This window comes from Siniperca chuatsi, linkage group LG5 (genome assembly GCF_020085105.1).
Source record: "Siniperca chuatsi isolate FFG_IHB_CAS linkage group LG5, ASM2008510v1, whole genome shotgun sequence".
Taxonomy (NCBI): domain Eukaryota; kingdom Metazoa; phylum Chordata; class Actinopteri; order Centrarchiformes; family Sinipercidae; genus Siniperca; species Siniperca chuatsi.
This window is the reverse complement of record NC_058046.1, coordinates 4,421,921-4,433,674: the sequence shown is the minus strand read 5'-3', so window position 1 is coordinate 4,433,674 and position 11,754 is coordinate 4,421,921. Positions and strand designations below refer to the sequence as shown.

The following is an 11,754-nucleotide window of genomic DNA, read 5'->3' as shown; positions in this document are numbered from 1 at the left end:
GCCTCCTCTGGTCCATTCTCCATTGCCCCTCAGCTGCTGAGACATGCAGGAAAGAAAAGCATACATGTTGCTCAGCTTTTCTAGTCATATTTTAGACATTAGTGAGTGAACTCCCTGTTTGAAACCGAAATATTGTTGTGTTTAAGTATGGGGGAGGGCTGGTGGCTCGCCACTATACCCATTTATTGTAGAGGTGCAACACAGAAAGAAGGCATCTTTATTGCATCTGCATTTAAGCCCTTGTGGATTTTGTAGTTTTGAGTGGCCCCAAAATCCTCTAAAACCTTACAGAGTACAAAAGAAGAAATAAACCCCTTTCAACTTCAAAGTAAATCATTTCCAGCCCAATGCAGTACAAAATGCATTTTATTTATTTTATTTTTATTTTTTTTTTTTAAAAGACTGTCATGGTACAAGCCTAAACTCAGCAAGGCCCACAAGTTGAAACACCTCCGAGATATCTGAAATGACAAGATTAGTCAGTGGTAATTAGTGGGTTTAACCTTAAGTGGCAATAACCGTAATGAAACGAGCATAACAGTTAGGCTGTTCTCCTGACATAAACAGAACTACACTTACCCTTCAGTCTAGGCTTCTGCTGGTAGCAAAGCTGCTGGGGTATGGGCTTCTACTGGTAGCAAAGCTGCTGGGGTATGGGCTTCTAGGCTGGTAGCCGGCTGCTGGGGTTAAGGCTAAGGCTGGTAGCCGGGTTGCGGGGCTGGGCTTGGCTGGTAGCCGGGCTGGGGCGGCTAAGGCTGGGGCACGGGTTGCGGCTAAGGCTGCACGGGTTGCGGCTGGGCTGGGGCACGGGTTGCGGCTAAGGCTGGGGCACGGGTTGCGGCTAAGGCTGGGGCACGGGTTGCGGCTAAGGCTGGTAGCCAAGCCAAGCTGGGGGTATGGGCTTCTGCTGGTAGCCGGGCTAAGGCTAAGGCTTCCGCTGGAGGATGGGTTGCCGCTAAGGCTGGGGCACGGGTTGCGGCCGTTGAGACTGGTGCACGGGCTTCGTCTAGTACCCAGGCTGCGGCCGCTGCATGGGCTGCGGCCGTTGAGGCTGGGACACGTGCTGCGGCTTCTGCTGGTAGCCAAGCTGCTGGGGTATGGGCTTCTGCTGGTAGCCGGGTCGCCGCCACGGCTGGGGCACGGGTCGCCGCCACGGCTGGGGCACGGGTCGCCGCCACGGCTGGGGCACGGGTCGCCGCCACGGCTGGGGCACGGGTCGCCGCGGCTGGGGCACACGGGTCGCCGCCACGGCTGGGGCACGGGTCGCCGCCAAGGCCTCGGCACGGGTCGCCGCCAAGGCTGGGGCACGGGTTGCGGCAGTTTCTGCTGGTAGCCGGGCTGCCGGGGCACGGGCTGTTAAATTATCACACAACATAAATTAGAGTCATCTATACCCTCCTTTGAAAAACCAACAATTTCTGTTCACAACCACAAGGTTAATGACTTCAACATATTGCAGTTCAACAGTCCTTAAAATCATTTAACTTGGTTCAAATATAACACTTTTGAATTTTGTAGTCTTACATGTAATGCTTGCCTGAAGCTCTCCAATAATGAGCAGCCATAGTAGCACCACACTAAAAAAAAGAAAAAACAATCTCACTCATTTTAGACATTGTAAATGTATAATGTTGAGCGCAGAAAGAACCACTTAAAAATTACCGTAGAATAAACCCCATGGTTTCAGCCAGAGATAAGATCAAACGCAAACTGAAATGCCTCTATCTGACTCAACGCAACCAAAAGTCTATCTTCCTTCCACAGTGAGAGGGAAACCTGCAGTGCAGTTATTTAAACTGGTTTTGACAGCCAATCACAGCTCGCTCTTCCTAAAAGGTTGATTGGAAACAGGTGGAAGTAACGGGGCTGGGATCATTATAAAACACACGCTCAGAAAAAGGCAACAATTTAAATTGTGTCAGCTTTCCATGTTTGTTTAGCTAAAGTGCATCATCGTTATTATTCATGCCAAACAGCCACAGTTGCAATGAGAATTCTCCAATTGTGCCATATGACTGAGCACATTAAATAGCATGGAAGTGCATCTTCAATGGTTTGAAGGTTAAGCATACCAGGGCCCTTCCTATTGTATATTCTGCAGGTTAGTCATGTGATTGTTTGCCTTCCCCACTTGTGTAGATTTGCTTTACTTGGTTAATTTCTTTCATCGGCTCAAAGTGAGCACTAGATGTTAGGATAATGGAATAACAACATTATTTTTCAGAGAAAAAAGATTTCCTGGCTGTATATGAAATAATTGATGCAGTAGACACCACCCATCTCACACTCTCTGTAGAGTCAAACATTGCATTCATTATTTGGAATTTCCAACCGTATTTGATCCAGTTCTGCATGTACCTTTCTGCATATACAATAAAGCCATTGCTACAAGTATATATTTCATGTTTATCACACTACTATGTTTTCAAGATAATCTAAATTAAACCAATACCACTAATAATGCGTACATGCTGTATATGTTATATCCATATAACTGCCTTAAAACTTTTGGCCGCTCAGCTACAAGGCAGCCTTAGTTTTAATGTGAGGTGGTCCCATCTAGTGGCAGAAAAAAGGTTTTTCATACCTTGATAATACACACTGGTCTACCAATAGCCGACAATGAAAGGTACAACCTCAGTAAATGAGTTGAGAAACATGCAGTGTTTACATAAAGGGCATGAGGGGTTCACAGAATGTTCTGATGAACATGAAAATTAAATCATATGTTATAGCCTTCACAGTCACCAGTTCTCCCACCACCATCAACACACCACATAAAGGGATTCCTTTTGGATGAATGGTTTTCCATCCCTTCTGTGGATTTTAAGAGACTTAAGAGTCTTTGCCAAGGAGTGTTTAAGCTTTTCTGGAGGCTTGTGGACATTTTAAATACCACCCCCCTTTTGTCACCCATCTGTGTATGTTAAATATACACAGATTAATAATACAATACACCATGGGACATAAACATTTGATTAAAAAAAAAATAGCTTAACAGTCACTTGTGTTGGTGGTTTGAGGACAGGCACATATCTTATGCGGGGGTCCAAAAAACAATACTTTAACTGTCTGTTATGGTATGGACCCAAAAAGCACCACTAGGACAGTGGAAGTGAAGTAGTTGGTTCTGTTTATTTAGAGGAAAACACAATGAGGAACCAGGAGTGTGGAGGTAATGCTGGAAGCCGGTAGACTGGAGGCAGACAGCAGACCGACACGAGGCTGAGGAGAGCAGGCAGGCTGAGGCAGGAACAGTGGTCCGAGGTAAGGCGGGAGAGAGCTGTGGAAAGCCCACCGGCTTTGGCAGGTGACACGAACCTGGGCACCGGGATTCAAATGGTTAATCAGGTGTTCTGATAGCATGCAGGTCATTTTTCATAAGGGTGGTCAAGCGCCAAGGAGTTATACCACTGAGGTAAACAGACGATCTGGCGAAGACTGGTGAGAAGAGCCGGGTAGATATACTGTCAGGTGTGACTGTGGATGGAGAACAGGTGAGCAGCAGTAGATGTGTCGCAGGTGTGTCAGCTGCTGATTGGCAGTTCCTTGGAGGCCACGCCCCACAGCATACACACACACATATACACAAAGGAGGAGAAACAACAGGGGACAGAGAGAAACACTAGGAATGGTACAGCTGTAACATGACACGGCTGACGTGACGGCATGTCTATGGCTGACAAAGACTACTGGGTGGAAAAAATAACAACATTTAAATATGATATAATCAACACTTTTATATTAACAATGGATCGCATGACTATTTGTATTTAAAGGGGTTGTTTATAGTGACAGACCCATAGAGGCTGTTTCTGTATTTCCCCTTCATCTCTACTGTTAGGAGCATTAAGAATCTTTCAACTTATTTTTGTGATTTTCCAGCCCACAACTTTACTTTTTTGATTCAGTCTCACATAGCATTGTTTTTAGCTGTCAGCTGCTTCCATTGACAAAAGGGAAAAAAGCTCTAACAACACTACCTGTCCAGTACTAAACAACAGACAGACAAAGTTAGTGACTATCTAGCTGGTGAACAGCATTTAGCTGCTAATGAGCCAGATATTTTTCTCAGGAGTTGGTGCAGACCAAAACCAGAGCTTAAAGAAAAGTGAATATTAGACTTACATTTATCAGGCGGCCAGAAACATGACTCTAAATTAATGCTAATGTTGCTCTGTATCTGCTGGATGTGAAGATTAGCAACTGTTAGCTAGCAAGTTGGCCATATCAACCTTAAATTTGGGTCTCAACCTTGACAGGGTGGTGTTCACAGATTTTTTCCACTGCCCAAGTGGCTAAAAAAACAGTTATTGCAAGTTTAACAATACAATAGCAGTGTATTAAATCCATATCTTTTTCATTTTTGTAATGACCTCATGTTAAAGGCTCAATTGCCAGACATGAAGATGTAAAATGCTTACAAAATGCTGTCCTTGTGTGTGATTACAGGCGTACTGGGTGAGTTTCTAGAATAAGAAGGCTTGTAGCCTACAAAGAACATTTTCTATTCAACCACTGAAAGCATGTTGGGGTGTTGACAAATGTAGGCCTCCATTGAGCATCTAACATGGCTTCATGTGGCTGTGGCTTGGACATAGCACGGGTTGTCCACCAATCGAAAGGTTGGCTATTCAATCCTGACTTCCTCCAGCCCACGTGTTGAAGTGTCTTGAAATTGCTTCCCAGAGAGCTGTGTCTTGTGAATGAGTTAGTTTCTTTGGACTGATGAGCAGTTGGCACCTGCCAACTGAATGTGATATGTAGTGTGGAGTGCTTTGAGTGGTCGGAAGACTAGAAAGGCGCTATACAAGTACAGTCCACGTACGTACCATGCTTTACAGCAGTAACCGTGGACAACTACAGTGAGTCATCTATCGGAATCAAGTATTTGGTAAATGCAGTAACATTAGATAACCAGCAGATGGCAATCAGCCTATACAAGGGACAAAAGGGACATTTAAGTATCTGAATTCTACTCCTTTATGCCTGACCCAGCACAGATCCTATCACTCTTACTACTAGTTTCAATTAGTATTAACCTGTGATAAAAAAAAAAAAAAAGAAAGAAAATGATTGAATCTATATTTGGATATATGTATATGAGCATCCCTTAAACCCTTGCCCTTGTTCCTGAAATAGAGTCAATGCACTACAATGGAGACCAGTTCAAAGTAATTATGGCGATAATATCTCTCTGGAGCAGAGTTGCTTTCTTTTTTCTAAAGAAACCACAAAGGTAGCCCACAAAGCCCATGTACTAATAAGGAGTAGATGGCCTCCTCAAGGACACTTCACCAGGGTAGATGCTTCAAAACATTGTCCAGTTGAAACAAAGCCAAAAATGCTAAAAATCATTTTTGCTGCATGCAAAGCAATTTTCCATCATCACTTATAGGGTTAGACATTCCTATTTTAATTCATCTCTACATTTTAATGTGCAGTGTGAGCATTAAATATACAACAGTGTTACCGATGGTTGTGTTCTTCTAACTTTTTCTAAAGTAAGTGAAATATTCTTTTTCTGTTAAAGTAGCCAGTGCTTAAATGTAAATGGTTGTTTTATATCAGATAAGGGAATAAACCTGGCCAGAGTTGGAGACTGATTTTGATGTTTAACACCATATCTCAGGCTTCTTGGCACTTTGACAGCTTGTCTTATCTCCAATTTTCAAGTGACTTATTTTACTACCAGTTTCAGTACAGAAGCACTAATTTTAAGAGGAAAACAATGGCTGAAGTTAGTTTGGACTGAAGATTATTAGAATAGTGTGCACATTTGCACATCTAAACATATTTCTGTATATAAAGTACACGCTTTTGTATGCGTCCGTCTAGTAATGTAAGTCTGACCTGTAAATCGTCAAAACTATGTATTTTTTAATCTCAGATTATTTGTTGGTTTCATGATCCTCACTATTGTTGTAACGAGTGGTGTTTAATAATCTTTAATAATCTGTTATACCCTTCACTGCTGCAGCAGTGATAAAGTTTTCCCACAGCGAACATAAAGGTTTCATAATGTGAGACACTGTGTTCTGTTAAACTGCTGACTGTCAGCAGGACTGAGAGGGAGCTGTGGGGGTTTGTGGGGTTAAATGAGATAAATGGAGTCAAATCAAGATTAAAAAAAAATGTTATGAATTGAACATTACAGATGGTTAAATTAGTAAATCGAACGTGCTGCTCCGGACAATGGTTAGGTCTGGTGACACACTGATTAAAGACCTAATAGATAGATAGAATAGAGAGATAATGTACAATTCTGCGTGAATAATTAGATATGCTAGTATGTTCGGCTTTAGGTCTTGTTAAAATCTAAATTATAGGCAAAATTAGGTGTACTCTTTATCAAGATAAGACATTTTAACCCATTTGTTTGTCTACATCAGGACAATGTTCTTTCCGGATTGTGTCGTCTACAGCTTGACTTTTGACAAGAACCAATTAAAGAGACTACATCACCCCTGTCGGGATAGATTAAAAAAAAAAAAAAAAAAAAAAACCCATCTGAAATGGTTCATGATTTGGCCCCAGAAAAAAAAAAAAAAAAAAGAAACCCATGTGCCATTTGGAGGACTTTGCTCAGGCAGAGATATGATTCAGGGCCAAACTTTTGTTTGATATGCATATATGTCCTTAATTTTTGCTTTGACAAGATATTTAGTACATTTTATTCAATTAAAGCTTACTTTTAATAGAGTTAACATTACATACATTTCTACAGACATATAGCACACCCATATCCTCACTGTGATTTACTCCACATAAATGTATTTATTCTATCGTCTGCCATAGTTTGGATCATTTCACATTAGTAAAGACCCTTGTACCCAGCCCATGTCTCCCTGAATTACCTGGAAAACAGCTTATTGCTCTAAACTGTATATAATTGGCAGACTTCTCGGATTTGATGAAGAGTGTGATGGGCTAAAATTGTGTGTCACATTTTTTCATATCCTGCCTCCTCTGGTCCATTCTCCATTGCCCCTCAGCTGCTGAGACATGCAGGAAAGAAAAGCATACATGTTGCTCAGCTTTTCTAGTCATATTTTAGACATTAGTGAGTGAACTCCTGTTTGAAACCGAAATATTGTTGTGTTTAAGTATGGGGGAGGGCTGGTGGCTCGCCACTATACCCATTTATTGTAGAGGTGCAACACAGAAAGAAGGCATCTTTATTGCATCTGCATTTAAGCCCTTGTGGATTTTGTAGTTTTGAGTGGCCCCAAAATCCTCTAAAACCTTACAGAGTACAAAAGAAGAAATAAACCCCTTTCAACTTCAAAGTAAATCATTTCCAGCCCAATGCAGTACAAAATGCATTTTATTTATTTTATTTTTATTTTTATTTTTTTAAAAGACTGTCATGGTACAAGCCTAAACTCAGCAAGGCCCACAAGTTGAAACACCTCCGAGATATCTGAAATGACAAGATTAGTCAGTGGTAATTAGTGGGTTTAACCTTAAGTGGCAATAACCGTAATGAAACGAGCATAACAGTTAGGCTGTTCTCCTGACATAAACAGAACTACACTTACCCTTCAGTCTAGGCTTCTGCTGGTAGCAAAGCTGCTGGGGTATGGGCTTCTACTGGTAGCAAAGCTGCTGGGGTATGGGCTAAGGCTGGTAGCCGGGTTGCGGCTAAGGCTGGTAGCCGGGTTGCGGCTAAGGCTGGGGCACGGGTTGCGGCTAAGGCTGGGGCACGGGTTGCGGCTAAGGCTGGGGCACGGGTTGCGGCTAAGGCTGGGGCACGGGTTGCGGCTAAGGCTGGGGCACGGGTTGCGGCTAAGGCTGGGGCACGGGTTGCGGCTAAGGCTGGTAGCCAAGCTGCTGGGGTATGGGCTTCTGCTGGTAGCCGGGCTAAGGCTAAGGCTTCCGCTGGAGGATGGGTTGCCGCTAAGGCTGGGGCACGGGTTGCGGCCGTTGAGACTGGTGCACGGGCTTCGTCTAGTACCCAGGCTGCGGCCGCTGCATGGGCTGCGGCCGTTGAGGCTGGGACACGTGCTGCGGCTTCTGCTGGTAGCCAAGCTGCTGGGGTATGGGCTTCTGCTGGTAGCCGGGTCGCCGCCACGGCTGGGGCACGGGTCGCCGCCACGGCTGGGGCACGGGTCGCCGCCACGGCTGGGGCACGGGTCGCCGCCACGGCTGGGGCACGGGTCGCCGCCAAGGCCGGGGCACGGGTCGCCGCCAAGGCCTCGGCACGGGTCGCCGCCAAGGCTGGGGCACGGGTTGCGGCAGTTTCTGCTGGTAGCCGGGCTGCCGGGGCACGGGCTGTTAAATTATCACACAACATAAATTAGAGTCATCTATACCCTCCTTTGAAAAACCAACAATTTCTGTTCACAACCACAAGGTTAATGACTTCAACATATTGCAGTTCAACAGTCCTTAAAATCATTTAACTTGGTTCAAATATAACACTTTTGAATTTTGTAGTCTTACATGTAATGCTTGCCTGAAGCTCTCCAATAATGAGCAGCCATAGTAGCACCACACTAAAAAAAAGAAAAAACAATCTCACTCATTTTAGACATTGTAAATGTATAATGTTGAGCGCAGAAAGAACCACTTAAAAATTACCGTAGAATAAACCCCATGGTTTCAGCCAGAGATAAGATCAAACGCAAACTGAAATGCCTCTATCTGACTCAACGCAACCAAAAGTCTATCTTCCTTCCACAGTGAGAGGGAAACCTGCAGTGCAGTTATTTAAACTGGTTTTGACAGCCAATCACAGCTCGCTCTTCCTAAAAGGTTGATTGGAAACAGGTGGAAGTAACGGGGCTGGGATCATTATAAAACACACGCTCAGAAAAAGGCAACAATTTAAATTGTGTCAGCTTTCCATGTTTGTTTAGCTAAAGTGCATCATCGTTATTATTCATGCCAAACAGCCACAGTTGCAATGAGAATTCTCCAATTGTGCCATATGACTGAGCACATTAAATAGCATGGAAGTGCATCTTCAATGGTTTGAAGGTTAAGCATACCAGGGCCCTTCCTATTGTATATTCTGCAGGTTAGTCATGTGATTGTTTGCCTTCCCCACTTGTGTAGATTTGCTTTACTTGGTTAATTTCTTTCATCGGCTCAAAGTGAGCACTAGATGTTAGGATAATGGAATAACAACATTATTTTTCAGAGAAAAAAGATTTCCTGGCTGTATATGAAATAATTGATGCAGTAGACACCACCCATCTCACACTCTCTGTAGAGTCAAACATTGCATTCATTATTTGGAATTTCCAACCGTATTTGATCCAGTTCTGCATGTACCTTTCTGCATATACAATAAAGCCATTGCTACAAGTATATATTTCATGTTTATCACACTACTATGTTTTCAAGATAATCTAAATTAAACCAATACCACTAATAATGCGTACATGCTGTATATGTTATATCCATATAACTGCCTTAAAACTTTTGGCCGCTCAGCTACAAGGCAGCCTTAGTTTTAATTTGAGGTGGTCCCATCTAGTGGCAGAAAAAAGGTTTTTCATACCTTGATAATACACACTGGTCTACCAATAGCCGACAATGAAAGGTACAACCTCAGTAAATGAGTTGAGAAACATGCAGTGTTTACATAAAGGGCATGAGGGGTTCACAGAATGTTCTGATGAACATGAAAATTAAATCATATGTTATAGCCTTCACAGTCACCAGTTCTCCCACCACCATCAACACACCACATAAAGGGATTCCTTTTGGATGAATGGTTTTCCATCCCTTCTGTGGATTTTAAGAGACTTAAGAGTCTTTGCCAAGGAGTGTTTAAGCTTTTCTGGAGGCTTGTGGACATTTTAAATACCACCCCCCTTTTGTCACCCATCTGTGTATGTTAAATATACACAGATTAATAATACAATACACCATGGGACATAAACATTTGATTAAAAAAAAAATAGCTTAACAGTCACTTGTGTTGGTGGTTTGAGGACAGGCACATATCTTATGCGGGGGTCCAAAAACAATACTTTAACTGTCTGTTATGGTATGGACCCAAAAAGCACCACTAGGACAGTGGAAGTGAAGTAGTTGGTTCTGTTTATTTAGAGGAAAACACAATGAGGAACCAGGAGTGTGGAGGTAATGCTGGAAGCCGGTAGACTGGAGGCAGACAGCAGACCGACACGAGGCTGAGGAGAGCAGGCAGGCTGAGGCAGGAACAGTGGTCCGAGGTAAGGCGGGAGAGCTGTGGAAAGCCCACCGGCTTTGGCAGGTGACACGAACCTGGGCACCGGGATTCAAATGGTTAATCAGGTGTTCTGATAGCATGCAGGTCATTTTTCATAAGGGTGGTCAAGCGCCAAGGAGTTATACCACTGAGGTAAACAGACGATCTGGCGAAGACTGGTGAGAAGAGCCGGGTAGATATACTGTCAGGTGTGACTGTGGATGGAGAACAGGTGAGCAGCAGTAGATGTGTCGCAGGTGTGTCAGCTGCTGATTGGCAGTTCCTTGGAGGCCACGCCCCACAGCATACACACACACATATACACAAAGGAGGAGAAACAACAGGGGACAGAGAGAAACACTAGGAATGGTACAGCTGTAACATGACACGGCTGACGTGACGGCATGTCTATGGCTGACAAAGACTACTGGGTGGAAAAAAACAACAACATTTAAATATGATATAATCAACACTTTTATATTAACAATGGATCGCATGACTATTTGTATTTAAAGGGGTTGTTTATAGTGACAGACCCATAGAGGCTGTTTCTGTATTTCCCCTTCATCTCTACTGTTAGGAGCATTAAGAATCTTTCAACTTATTTTTGTGATTTTCCAGCCCACAACTTTACTTTTTTTTTGATTCAGTCTCACATAGCATTGTTTTTAGCTGTCAGCTGCTTCCATTGACAAAAGGGAAAAAGCTCTAACAACACTACCTGTCCAGTACCAAACAACAGACAGACAAAGTTAGTGACTATCTAGCTGGTGAACAGCATTTAGCTGCTAATGAGCCAGATATTTTTCTCAGGAGTTGGTGCAGACCAAAACCAGAGCTTAAAGAAAAGTGAATATTAGACTTACATTTATCAGGCGGCCAGAAACATGACTCTAAATTAATGCTAATGTTGCTCTGTATCTGCTGGATGTGAAGATTAGCAACTGTTAGCTAGCAAGTTGGCCATATCAACCTTAAATTTGGGTCTCAACCTTGACAGGGTGGTGTTCACAGATTTTTTCCACTGCCCAAGTGGCTAAAAAAACAGTTATTGCAAGTTTAACAATACAATAGCAGTGTATTAAATCCATATCTTTTTCATTTTTGTAATGACCTCATGTTAAAGGCTCAATTGCCAGACATGAAGATGTAAAATGCTTACAAAATGCTGTCCTTGTGTGTGATTACAGGCGTACTGGGTGAGTTTCTAGAATAAGAAGGCTTGTAGCCTACAAAGAACATTTTCTATTCAACCACTGAAAGCATGTTGGGGTGTTGACAAATGTAGGCCTCCATTGAGCATCTAACATGGCTTCATGTGGCTGTGGCTTGACACATAGCACGGGTTGTCCACCAATCGAAAGGTTGGCTATTCAATCCTGACTTCCTCCAGCCCACGTGTTGAAGTGTCTTGAAATTGCTTCCCAGAGAGCTGTGTCTTGTGAATGAGTTAGTTTCTTTGGACTGATGAGCAGTTGGCACCTGCCAACTGAATGTGATATGTAGTGTGGAGTGCTTTGAGTGGTCGGAAGACTAGAAAGGCGCTATACAAGTACAGTCCACGTACGTAC

The 11,754-nt window shown here is 43.2% G+C and overlaps 1 protein-coding gene and 2 long non-coding RNA genes across 4 annotated transcripts; all 3 read right to left on the bottom strand.

Annotated features, from left to right (window-relative positions):
- Positions 1 to 348: 348 nt before the first annotated feature.
- LOC122876669 (skin secretory protein xP2-like) lies at positions 349 to 8,740 on the bottom strand. Of its 2 annotated transcripts, XM_044197275.1 has the most exons (5): positions 8,584 to 8,740; positions 8,446 to 8,498; positions 7,554 to 8,274; positions 580 to 657; positions 349 to 461 (listed from the first exon to the last, which is right to left on the bottom strand). In XM_044197275.1, the coding sequence occupies exons 2-4, from the start codon at positions 8,484 to 8,486 to the stop codon at positions 583 to 585; spliced, it is 837 nt and encodes a 278-aa protein (XP_044053210.1). In that variant the 5' UTR covers positions 8,487 to 8,498; positions 8,584 to 8,740; the 3' UTR covers positions 349 to 461; positions 580 to 582. The 2 variants fall into 2 exon arrangements, with proteins under 2 accessions (XP_044053210.1, XP_044053211.1); XM_044197276.1 differs by lacking the exons at positions 349 to 461; positions 580 to 657 and adding an exon at positions 7,310 to 7,423 and having other exon boundaries at positions 7,542 to 8,274.
- Positions 1,235 to 1,801, bottom strand: LOC122876670. Its single transcript, XR_006378110.1, has 3 exons — positions 1,663 to 1,801; positions 1,525 to 1,577; positions 1,235 to 1,353 (listed from the first exon to the last, which is right to left on the bottom strand). It is a non-coding gene; the product is annotated as an uncharacterized LOC122876670 (long non-coding RNA).
- Positions 3,117 to 4,052, bottom strand: LOC122876671. The gene is made up of 2 exons (XR_006378111.1): positions 3,412 to 4,052; positions 3,117 to 3,321 (listed from the first exon to the last, which is right to left on the bottom strand). It is a non-coding gene; the product is annotated as an uncharacterized LOC122876671 (long non-coding RNA).
- Positions 8,741 to 11,754: the final 3,014 nt, after the last annotated feature.

What these genes read in the sequence shown, in the direction of transcription:
- LOC122876669 (XM_044197275.1), bottom strand. Translation starts at nt 8,486, where the DNA reads ATGGCTGCTCATTATTGGAGAGCTTCAGGCAAGCATTACAT. An exon ending in GCTTCAGGCAAGCATTACAT is followed by an intron (nt 8,275 to 8,445) that starts GTAAGACTACAA and finishes ATAATTTAACAG; the next exon opens with CCCGTGCCCCGGCAGCCCGG. An exon ending in GCTTTGCTACCAGCAGAAGC is followed by an intron (nt 658 to 7,553) that starts CTAGACTGAAGG and finishes CAGCCTAGAAGC; the next exon opens with CCATACCCCAGCAGCTTTGC.